This window comes from Anoplolepis gracilipes, chromosome 15, assembly GCF_047496725.1.
Source record: "Anoplolepis gracilipes chromosome 15, ASM4749672v1, whole genome shotgun sequence".
Classification (NCBI taxonomy): Eukaryota; Metazoa; Arthropoda; class Insecta; order Hymenoptera; family Formicidae; genus Anoplolepis; species Anoplolepis gracilipes.
Genome location: NC_132984.1, coordinates 7,515,852 through 7,527,789, shown reverse-complemented (window position 1 = coordinate 7,527,789; position 11,938 = coordinate 7,515,852). Strand labels below are relative to the sequence as shown.

Sequence of the window (11,938 nt, the reverse complement as noted above, 5' to 3'; positions counted from 1 at the left end):
GAAACACCCTCTTGAGAAAAATCAATTTTTATATTTCTGAGCAAATATCGTCGAAACGATAAGAGATCTAAAAAACGTTTTCAATAAAAGTTTTATGGCTTTTAATGTATTATAAAACTACATAATCAGATTTTTCGAAATCCCTCTTTCCCTCTCAATTTTTGAAATTTCTCTACTATTCCATAAATATATATAGAACTTTTGAAATACGAATGCAATATTTTAGGAATATCTAGCTTTTACTGGGGCATGATCATTAATTTATGACGGAATTATAAATTTCCTTATTTACAATATTTATATAATCTATCCAGCATCGAGGCAGAGGTGACCCGGTAAAAAATTTATGTATAATCATATATGATATATGACCATATAAAATTATATAGAAATATATAAAATTTTATATAAGTTATGTATAATTATATATATCACTTATTGTATAGTTATATATAATTTTATATTAATGTTGGCTAGATGTCAGTCAACAATACAAAATTATGCGTACTATACATAACTTATACAGAATTTTATATATTTCTATATACTTTTATATTGTTATATATAATTATATATGAGAAATTTTTTACCGGGGATTCTTCTAGAATAAAATTGTCAGGGCGATGATGTGTAAAAATTTCGCCCGCAAGACAGATTATTAACCCGGATGAGACGGCAAAGTCCATTCTCGTGAGCGCTATTCCTATTCAATTTTCGTTTCCGCGGAAAAAGAGCGCGCGCTGACTCCCATTCATAGTAGATATATAGATGTAGGAGTGTGTGTATACACACACACATCCCTCAGCTCATCATCGATTGTGCGCGATCTGATCGCTCGCCGAGTTTCTCCGAAGGTACCTAGACGGCCATAGGCCGGGTCACGATCGTCGCTGGTTGTTGGTTTTCCTTCTCTCGGCCTCCTCCTCGAAAAGAACGAGTTGACTAGCCCTCGAGCCGTCAAGAGAGTGTGAAAGAAAGAAGTAAACGAAACAGAACGAGCGAGAGAGAAGGCCAGCGGGATAGGATCGAGCAGGTCAGTCAGTCGGCCAACCACTTATCAGCCGCCATCTTGCTGCCAGCGAGAACAAGTGACAGACGGGACTGCCTGCCTGTTCTCTCTGAGAGAGTGAGAGGGGAAAGGGAGGAAAGAGAAAGAGAGAGAGAGAGAGAGAGAGAGAGAGAGAGAGAGAGACGGCGCGCTCCCTTCATGCGGTACGGGCGCCCATCCCGTCGTCGTCGTCGCCTACGAAGTTGAAGGATAAGGTCTGAGTAGCTTGAAAGCAGCTGAGAGTAGCCTAAGAGTAGTCGAGAACAGCTGAGAGCAGCCTGAGAAGAGCAGAGGTGGAGAGGAGAGGAGGAGAGGAGGCTGATAATAAAACACTTCTCTCGAGTGTTAACTACACGCACACGCGTGCGTACACGCTCTCGTCGTCGTCGTCGTCGTCGACTCCTCTCTCGCGATGGCAATGGAGACGCCGAGGGAGCGAGAGATCGCCGCCGAGGACAGCATCAAGGTGGTCTGCAGGTTCCGGCCGCTCAATGACTCCGAGGAGAAGGCCGGCTCCAAGTTCGTCGTCAAATTTCCAGCCGGGAACGACGAGAACTGCATCTCCATTGGGGTACGTGGGACCGAGTTTTCTGACGTGGACGATCGTCCTCGAAAGACGACGCCTGACCATCTCGAAAAATCCTTCCCCCCTCCTTTTATGTATATATATATATATATATATATATATATATATATATATATATACACATTACATGATTCATGGCTTTTTTAAGGATACTGGATATCTATAGTGTATTAAGATTTTATTTATAATATAAAGTTGTAATTTTTTAAAATATTTTATATTTAATATTTTTTAGTATTTTTAATATTTTATTTAATATTAAATTTTAGTATTTTTTTTTTTTTTTTGTAATAGCTTGAATTATTGGAAATTTTATTTCAATTTTATGATATAAATCTATACATCTAATGTGCAATGCAATTTATTTTGTATGATGTCGTATCTTATTCGGTTACTATTGTTACTCCATGCGATAGTAATTAAAAATATTTATCCAATATTGAGTATTGCTAATTTTATTTATTTTTGCTACTCAATTTTTATATTTGTTTTTATTATTTAATAGAGATTGTATGCAAGAATAGCAGTGAAACAAGCGATACTCTAGCTTTCCAAATTATTTAAAGTATTGAAGATTATATTATTCTGTCACCTATCACAATATTTTGCAATAATTTGAAATACTTGTAAATGTTATAAAAAAAAAAATACAGAATAAGTTTTTCAAGAATGTGAAACATGTTGTAATAATTGTTAGATCAATGAAGTTTTTATCTCTCCAGAATTGAGTAATATTGAGTAATATTTTAACAACTTCTTCATTACATTATTGTTTGTAATAAATAGATAAGTGTAAAGTTTTACATTTGACAATTTTGCTGATAAAAGAGTCTTTGTTGTATGTTGTACTTGGTGTTTTTATAATAAATAAATTTCTCTATCGTAATGTAAATATATACATATATTTTGATTCCAGGGCAAAGTATATCTCTTTGATAAAGTATTCAAGCCGAATGCTACGCAAGACAAGGTTTACAATGAAGCGGCAAAGTCCATCGTCACGGACGTTTTGGCAGGGTATAATGGAACGATTTTCGCATACGGTCAAACGTCGTCAGGTAAGGAGGTCCTCGCGACTAGTCGAAGGCAATTATTATATGGACTGTGGGTAAAATATAAAATATTCTACAGGTAAAACGCACACGATGGAAGGAGTCATTGGCGATCCCAACAAGCAGGGTATCATCCCGAGAATCGTTAATGACATCTTCAATCACATCTATGGCATGGAGGAAAACTTGGAATTCCATATAAAAGTATCATACTTTGAGATTTATATGGATAAAATCAGGGATCTTCTCGATGGTATGTGTCGGATCCTACGTTTATTCGTGTTTATTGTGTATATTTTTGACAATTGCAATATTTGCAATTCACGCAGTATCCAAGGTTAACTTGAGCGTACACGAGGATAAGAATCGGGTGCCGTTTGTGAAGGGCGCGACCGAACGGTTCGTTTCTAGTCCCGAGGAGGTGTTTGAGGTGATAGAGGAAGGCAAGTCAAACCGGCACATCGCCGTGACCAATATGAACGAGCACAGTTCGCGTTCCCATTCCGTTTTCCTTATAAATGTCAAACAGGAGAATCTGGAGAATCAGAAGAAGCTCTCCGGCAAGTTATATCTCGTCGATTTGGCTGGTTCGGAAAAGGTGAGCTCGCGTTTAAGCTTGTACGCTTGTCTTATGGGTATTACGTAGTTCTATCCCATTATTGTATTGTGTTATAGGTTTCTAAAACCGGTGCGGAAGGAACGGTACTTGACGAGGCAAAGAACATCAACAAATCTCTCTCTGCGCTGGGTAATGTAATTTCGGCCTTGGCTGACGGCAATAAGACTCACATTCCTTATCGCGACTCCAAACTAACGAGAATTCTGCAAGAATCGTTGGGTGGTAACGCTAGGACCACAATCATCATATGTTGCTCTCCCGCTAGCTTCAACGAATCGGAAACAAAGTCGACATTAGATTTTGGTAATTTTATAGCTCTCTTTTTGTGTCACGCGAACGAAGACAACATATGACGGTCGGCATATTTTGTGGTGAACGTATTTGTTGTTGAACAGGTAAACGCGCCAAGACAATCAAGAACGTTGTATGCGTGAACGAAGAGTTGACGGCCGAAGAATGGAAACGTCGCTACGAGCGTGAGAAAGAGAAGGTGGCCAGATGGAAAGGCAAGGTGGACAAACTGGAGGCGGAACTGTCACGTTGGCGACAGGGCGAGACTGTCAAGCCCGAGGAGCAAGTCAGCCTTGTCGAAGCACCGGATGTTACTACGCCAATCAACGTCTCCGTGGAAGGTAATGATGATGCTAGATAGATTAGATAATTAATCATTTTTACATAAATTACATAAATTTTTCTCTTTGATTCTTTGTCTTGCAGGCAAACTGGATGATAGTCCGATGCCCGCCACTCCCGGCGGCGGTCTCATGATTGGTTCCCTCTCGAACGAGGAGAGACAGAAGCTCGAGGAGGAACGCGAGAGACTCTATCAACAGCTGGATGATAAGGACGAGGAAATCAATCAGCAGTCGCAGTACGTCGAGAAACTTAAGGAACAGATGGATGAACAAGAGGAACTTATCGCTAGCGCGAGGCGAGATTACGAGCAGCTGCAGCAGGAGATGAACCGAATACAGCAGGAGAACGAGAGTGCTAAGGAGGAAGTAAAGGAGGTGCTGCAAGCACTGGAAGAGCTCGCTGTCAATTACGATCAAAAATCGCAAGAGGTAACTACATATTTTTGTGAAATGAGGGAAAAGAGTTCTATTTTAAAAAGAAGCTCACAGACTTTTATTCATTTATTCAAATCTTAGGTCGAGCTGAAGAACAAGGAACAGGAGTCCATGACGGAAGAATTGCTGGCTAAACAAGTGGCTCTTAACAACACCGCGTCCGAACTGCAACAGTTGCGCGACATGTCGGCTCATCAAAGGAAACGCATCGCGGAGATGCTGGCAAATTTCTTGAAAGACTTGGGCGAAATTGGAGTCGCAATCGGCGGCGAATCAAATGAAAATCTAAAAGTAAGGATATAAATATATTGAATAGTGTTGTATTTTTCGTTATTCATTTCGTGCTTTTGTTAATTATTTTATTTCAAATTCAAGATTGCTCCACCGGAGAGCAACGGTAAACTCGAAGAAGAGTTCACGGTGGCACGGCTGTTTATCAGCAAGATGAAGTCCGAGGTGAAGAACTTGGTGCAACGGTGTCAGGGATTGGAGAGCTTTCAAGTGGACTGTAACAAGAAGGTGAGTGGCGGCGCTTCAGGTAGTCGCATCAGTCTCTTTTCTTCGATTAATCCTTCTTCGTTTCATGCAAATGTTCTGAATAGGTCTCCGAATACGAGAAGGATTTGGCCGAGAGTCGGTTGTTGATCTCGCAGCACGAAGCGCGTATGCAGACGCTGACGGAATCGATGAAGGAGGCCGACGCGCGCAAGCGAGCTTTGGAGGAGGACGTGGACGCGTTGCGCGAGGAATGCGCTAAGCTGAAGGCTGCCGAACAGGTGCAGGCGGTCACCAACAAGGAGAAGGCCGAGGAGAAGGAGGCGGCGACGAAGATGCGAGTGGCCTTGGAAGAGCAGATGGATCAGCTGAGGGATGCGCATCAAAAACAGGTTATTGTTTATCAGTGGAGCGACTTTTAGATTAAATGTGACAATTCGGCCTTTTCAAACACGCCTTTTTCTAATTTTTATTCAAGGTTGCCGCCCTTCGAGACGAGCTGTCCGAGAAGCAGGAGCTGATCAGCGAGCTTAAGGACCTGAACCAGAAGTTTACCCTGGCGCACCAGCAGATGCAGGCAGATTATGAACGGTTAAAACAAGAGGAGGCTAACAAGTCCGTCAAGCTGCAGGAACTCGTTCTGCTGAACGAGCGCCGAGAGCAAGTACGTTTTCGAATTGAAAAAATTTGAGTGAATCCGTTGTGTAAAATGAATTTTCATGATCACAGGCAAGAAAAGATCTCAAAGGATTGGAGGATACGGTAGCCAAAGAACTGCAGACCTTGCACAATCTGCGCAAATTGTTCGTCCAGGATCTGCAAACTAGAATAAAGAAGACTATCAGCGCTGAAGATAACGAGGACGACGGCGGGTCTCTCGCGCAGAAACAAAAGATATCCTTCTTGGAGAACAATCTGGACCAACTGACGAAGGTACGCCGGTTGTTAATTCATGACAAATTCATGTATTTTTTTTTTCTTTATCAATACACGTGCTATTTTAGGTGCACAAACAACTCGTCAGGGACAATGCCGATCTTCGCTGCGAACTGCCTAAATTAGAGAAGCGATTGCGGGCGACGATGGAGCGTATCAAAGCCCTGGAGACGGCGCTGCGCGATGCCAAGGAGGGCGCGATGCGGGATCGTAAGCGCTACCAGTACGAGGTGGACCGAATCAAGGAGGCGGTCAGGCAAAAGAATCTCGCGCGTCGCGGACCAAGCGCGCAGATCGCGAAGCCGATTCGCGCCGGTCAACATCATTTGAGCAACGTCAACGCCATCAGGACCGGCAATCGTGGTAAGGAATAAATAATTCCCCCGCCATAAGAATCGCGTCAGTTAAAATCGTCTGCAATTTCTCTTTTTTTTTTTTTTCCGTAACTTTTCACGGTTTATATATGTATATATAATCATCTTGTTTTTCTTCTTTTTAGGTTTATTTAATTAAAAATTATCTTATTGCACGGTTATTTATTCGGTTTTACGTTCATTAAAGACAAACGGGGTGTCTACTTCTTGGGAAAAATATGGAAAATATAAAATTTTCGAAGATTTTTTGTACCTGAAAAATACCAGGGAACTCTTAAAGAATTTTATTGGAACTCGGGAAACTTAAAAGAAAAGTCTCTAATTTTATTTTGTTCTCATATTGTACAGTTTATAGGCCAAGAGAATTGTGTATTTGAAATATGTATATTTTAATATAAAATATATATGTATGGTGTTCTTTCTTGTAATTTGTAGTGTAAAAAAAATGAAAATTTTATATTGCAAGTGAAAAAAATGCTTAGCTTGTAAATATTGTTCAATTTTTTTTAGTACATTTACAAAAAACAATTTAACACTTGAAACTTGAGAGATTCTATGTTTTTTCTTTGTATAAGTGAAAAACGTTGGAAAAAGCATGCAATAAAGAGATTTATTTTAAATAAAGTTGCACCAAAAAATCTTTAATATATTCTTTTCATTTGGAATTTTGAGTAAAAATATCTAGAGAAGATCCTGGGGAATTTTTTTTACAAGATTTGAGTAGACACCCTGATAAGATAGAAACGGATAAAAACGAACAAATTTCATGACGTGTTTCTTTTCTTCCTACATTATCGATTCTTTTGCAAGGCGTGTTATTGTTTATTTATTGAGAAACTTTCTCTCTCAAAATCGCGATATCATTTTTTAACCGTGAATAGTTTTATAATTTCTTGGGCTCGCGCGAAAATATGAAATTCTGAATAATTGAATGTTACTTTTGGAGATATTTATTTGTTTTCCTCTCTGTTTTTTTCCATGTTCCTGATCACATACACACACACAGATATGGGTAACAGCGTACAGTGATGATCGTGATCGCATAATGCCAAAATACCCTTCACTTTTACAGAAAACGAATGCAAGAACGCTTTCATCGACGAAAACAAAAGAATTCCAGCGGCTCTTATGTATAATGGATATGCATAAATGTTACATTTACTATTACTATATATTATAAAAAAATAAGGGCAATAGTACTATATTATCCGCAAGGAGAGCACCGCCAGTTCTTTTAATTTTCTTTTTTTCTCGAAGCAAGCATGTGCTTAGGTATATATATATATATATATATATAAGAATGTATTAAGTTATATATATACACAGGAAGTCCGGTAATATCCATATAATGCAGGAAGAGCGAGTAGAAAAATTCTATATCGTTTTGTGATTTTTTTCAAATTAATTTCTCAATAATTATAAAAATTACAAAATTACTAGATGAGACTTTCCTACTCGATATCATCTGCATACGTGAGATGATTATCGAACACCCTGTATATAACGTGAGCGCTGCATGTCCTGTCGATGTGTAAATAGTAATAATTTTTATAAATTATTTAATTTAAAATGTCATATGTGTGTATGATGATGACAATGATGATGATGATTATTATGATTATGAAGTGAGTGTCTCAATTGAACGAGTCCGCGAAGGAGTCTTTCCCGAAATACTTTTTACTTCGATCACAGTGTGTTTCTATCTTGAATCGCTTAAAACTCAGCCCGAGTCTCTCTCTCTCTCTCTCTCTCAACAAAAAAAAAGGAAAGAAAAAAATATTGAATACCATTTGAAAAATCGTGTCTCAATCTTCGAGATCTTGAAAGAGGCAAAGAATACTTAAGACGCCTTTAATTCAAAATCCATCTGATTAAGAAAAGACGACCGGACATGCGGCTTCGAAACTGTAAATGTAATTATGGCTTACACGCGAGTATTGTAATCGTAAGAAGCTTTTCTCCCTCCCTCCCTCTCTCTCTCCCTCTCTCTCTCTCTCTCTCTCTCTCTCTCTCTCTCTCTCTCTCTCTCTTTCTCTTTGCATAAAAGTGATAAGAATGCAAGGCTCTCTCGCCGGAGGGCACGCTTGACCAAGCGTGTCAAGTGTAGAATTGCTTCTCCAGAGCGTTCCCGTTTCAGAGCCAGTGTGGATGCGTGTGCATGCGTTATTAGAGCGAGAGAAATTTATGAAGGAGCTTATCAGAAGGACAGGAAGAAGCTAAACCATCATTTACTTTGCCCCGACTATTTTTATAATTTCGTGAAAGATACCCCTTGCGATAACGATTAAAAGCGAAGCGCACATAGCGTCGAGAGAAGCCTTGAAGATCGTTCTTTTCTCCTCTTCATTTCCGAATTATCCGAGACAGTTATTGCGAGAGAGAACCGAAACCTGTAAAGATATTTTTTTGTTATAACGTTTCTGAAGAAAAAAATAGCTCTATCGAAATTTCACCCGTTTTTTTTTTTTTTTTTTTTTTCCCCTCTTTTAAACTTAATTTAATTCTCGTGTTATCTTCTATGTATGTACATGTTTCCCGTTTACGCGTAAAACTTGTGATGTCACTCGTAAATCTGTTTTTTTTTTTTTTTCAAGGTTTCTAAAATCGCACACACGCGGAATACTCGACAGTATCGTTGTTAATTTAATCAAGATAAGATACAAAAATCATAAGAGGAATATGACCTCTTTCGCGTACTCGTTCATTTTTTCTTCTCTTACGCGACATTTTACAGAGAATCTTGCGTTTATTATATTAAGAAATCTTAAAAGAAATCCTCACTTTAGAGAAGGAACGGATGGGTTTTTTAATTTTACACGAGAGATTATATATATATATATATATATTCGATACTTCCTGCTCCTCTCCCCTCTCCGCATGCCCCATCCCCCTTCCCCCTTCTTTTTATCTCTCCTTAACTTTTGTGATATGTAACTGTATCGAGAAAAGGAGCTGCGTTTTTTCTTTTGCTATAATACGTAAGCAAGAAGACAACAAAGTGTGTGTATGTATGTGATGAATTGTGCGAGTGCAATTATCGTTGAATTAAATATTTTTGTGTCGGATCTATATGTAAATATTATACGATATATTATATTGATACATACACATATATACAATATATATGTGTATGTAATACATGTGTAAACCGCGCTCTTGTAACGCCGTTCACGTTAATTTTTGCGGCGAGACGAACAAAGCGGAGGTGAAAAGGAGGGTTTCTTCGTGCATAAGGTTGTATTTATCACAGATATGATAATACACACATTTATTATAATGTTAATATCTCTCCTCTTTAAGGCGGGTCCTCTTTAGATGCTGATAAACGTATTTTCCTAAATTGAAAGAACTAATGTGACGATAATGGCTTATCATGCTGTTTGCCTCCCATCTTCGTCTCTTTCATCTCTCATTTCTCCTCCGCTGTTAAAATTAATTAATTAATTAATTAATAATAAAATGGTCGTTAACATTAATCTTTTATCAATTCTTTATCAGTAAAGTTAATTAATTAATTAATTAATGATAATAAAATTGTCCGGCTTTGATACACATCGTGATTTCTCGAGTCTCCCACTCTTATGTCGCTCATTTTCTTCGTTCTATCGCTTATAAGTCTGAAGAATTTGTGTATAAATATCACCGCCGTCGAGATCCTTGCGATAATAATCACGATTCCGTTATTACAATGTAATGTGCGATTATGTACGAGCCACTGGGAGATCGGCCGACTTGATTTGACGAGCGCGGAGAAGATACGATAAAAGCTATTAGCGTTATTATTATATTTTCCTAATATCTTGGGCGTTCGAAACACTGGCACTTATTTACACCGCAAAGTCAAGTAGGCGAGTTGTAACAATTTTATGTGCACACGCAGTCAGCCCCTGTTGAAGAGGAGGTCGATCTACAACCTGTTTCTTTCTGTTTCGACCACAAGAGTGAGCGCAACAAATTAAAATTTAAAAAAAAAAAGAAAAGAAATCTAAATAGTCGCATTTATCATTTCGTTGTGAGAGACAATTTACAGCCTCGCAAACAGAAAAAGTTTACACTCGTGAGGAATTGGATTAGTTGAAAATTTTGATTTTCATAAAACTTTGCAAATGCGTAGGGGAAGGAACATATAAATAAATTTAGAAATTTTCAGTTGCTGACCAGAAACTATTAAAACCATTATAATAGGTCAATAGGTGAATCACATTTTCATATATAAATAGAGAGGTTTTTTTTTGTTTTTTCTTCAATATATCTCGAAGATTATTTGAGAGATCAAAAAATGTTTTATACAAAAATTTTATGGTAAAATTACCTCTATTTCACTATTCATAAAATTTTGAAAAAAAATTGAAATTGAAAAATTATTTTTTCAACATTTTATTATTATAGTTAAATAAAGGTGTTCTTATTATCATGAAACTTTTGTATGATTGTATATTGATATATAAGAGAAAGACAAAAAGCCTCTTTACATGTGAAAAGTGACTCTACATGTGAGAAGTAGTTTCACTCCTTAGAATTATTTTTGAGCAGAACCTGAAAATTTCTAAACTCATCGTTTTACCCATTTCCTCTTAAATTTGTGTAAAGTTTTGTCAAAATCAGAATTTTTGGGTTCGCGAGATTCCCTCTTATCAGAGACTAGATTTTTTAGATTCAACAGCACAGATTTTTCAAAAGACAGAATTTCGTGTAAATCGTTACACGCGATATATTATTTTGTTCCCACATCGCAATAGATCGAGTTCAGATCTACCTCATCTGAAACAGAAGCGAGTAGCAAATAATGAGATAGAAAACAAAAAAAATGCATAGATGCAATTCTAAACATTTTCTTAGACTCTAATAAGAGTCCGTTTTTCCAACGTCGATTAACTTTAACCTCTGTTTAAATTATATCTTTGTCTCATTCAGATAAGTTCAAGAGAAAGAGACGAAGATATAATTTGAACCGAGATTAAAGTTAATCGACGTTTGAAAAACCGGCCCTAAATGGTAGTAGATTTGTATGCAGGGTTGTAGAAGAGAGGCTGTAGCTACAAGGTACTATATATAAATTGTAATACAATATTCTCTCCTCGGATTAAAGAATGTAATTTTAAGATATTATACGATTAATATTCGATTATCGAGAGACGAAAATGCTTACATTGAAAAGAAAAAAGAACGAAGAAAAAATGACATTAACGATTGTATTCACCTATTTATTTATTATCGCACCGTCGTACTTTGTCTCTCAGCGAAGTAATCTCCGAAAGAAATATATTTATAAGGTAACACAATAAAGTATATTATACATACACATGTCATTATGGGTGAAGTCTCCTAAATTTAATCATCCTACACGGATAATTCAACTTTTTCAGAGAAATAGAAATATATCATCTCTTTCTCGATCTATGTGTTATATTTTCGCTTTTGTGATCATTTCTTCTTTTCCTTCTGCATATCGTCAAGGATTTTGAAAAAAAAATTATCAAGAAAAAGAGACAATTTTTATTTAATAAATTTCTGAGAAAATAAGGCTCTTTAATGTTTACAAACAAACAACCTAGAAAACTGAGCGAGCGCACAGGGCACATTTTTTTCTTGGGAGGGATTTATAAGATTTTCAAAAATGAGAATTTAAATTTTGGTAAATACACCAAGAAAAATATGTGCACTTATCAATTTCGCAGAAAAATTATTTTCTGCGAAATCAACGCACTAACATTCGCGTTTGGTTTTTAATCGCTCAGTTTTCTAAGTTATTTTTCAG

The 11,938-nt window shown here is 37.2% G+C and overlaps 1 protein-coding gene across 3 annotated transcripts; it reads left to right on the top strand.

The window, feature by feature from the left end:
- Positions 1-812: 812 nt before the first annotated feature.
- Khc (kinesin heavy chain) lies at positions 813-11,480 on the top strand. 3 transcript variants are annotated; one of them, XM_072907765.1, is made up of 14 exons: positions 813-1,619; positions 2,551-2,692; positions 2,766-2,939; positions 3,016-3,284; positions 3,362-3,608; positions 3,701-3,937; positions 4,023-4,369; positions 4,457-4,666; positions 4,751-4,894; positions 4,978-5,262; positions 5,349-5,534; positions 5,600-5,803; positions 5,875-6,169; positions 7,253-11,480. In XM_072907765.1, exons 1-14 carry the CDS (start codon positions 1,461-1,463, stop codon positions 7,327-7,329), a joined length of 2,976 nt encoding a protein of 991 aa, XP_072763866.1. In that variant the 5' UTR covers positions 813-1,460; the 3' UTR covers positions 7,330-11,480. The 3 variants fall into 3 exon arrangements, with proteins under 3 accessions (XP_072763866.1, XP_072763867.1, XP_072763868.1); XM_072907766.1 differs by having other exon boundaries at positions 7,187-11,480; XM_072907767.1 differs by lacking the exon at positions 7,253-11,480 and adding an exon at positions 6,306-6,570.
- The last annotated feature ends 458 nt before the right edge of the window (positions 11,481-11,938 follow it).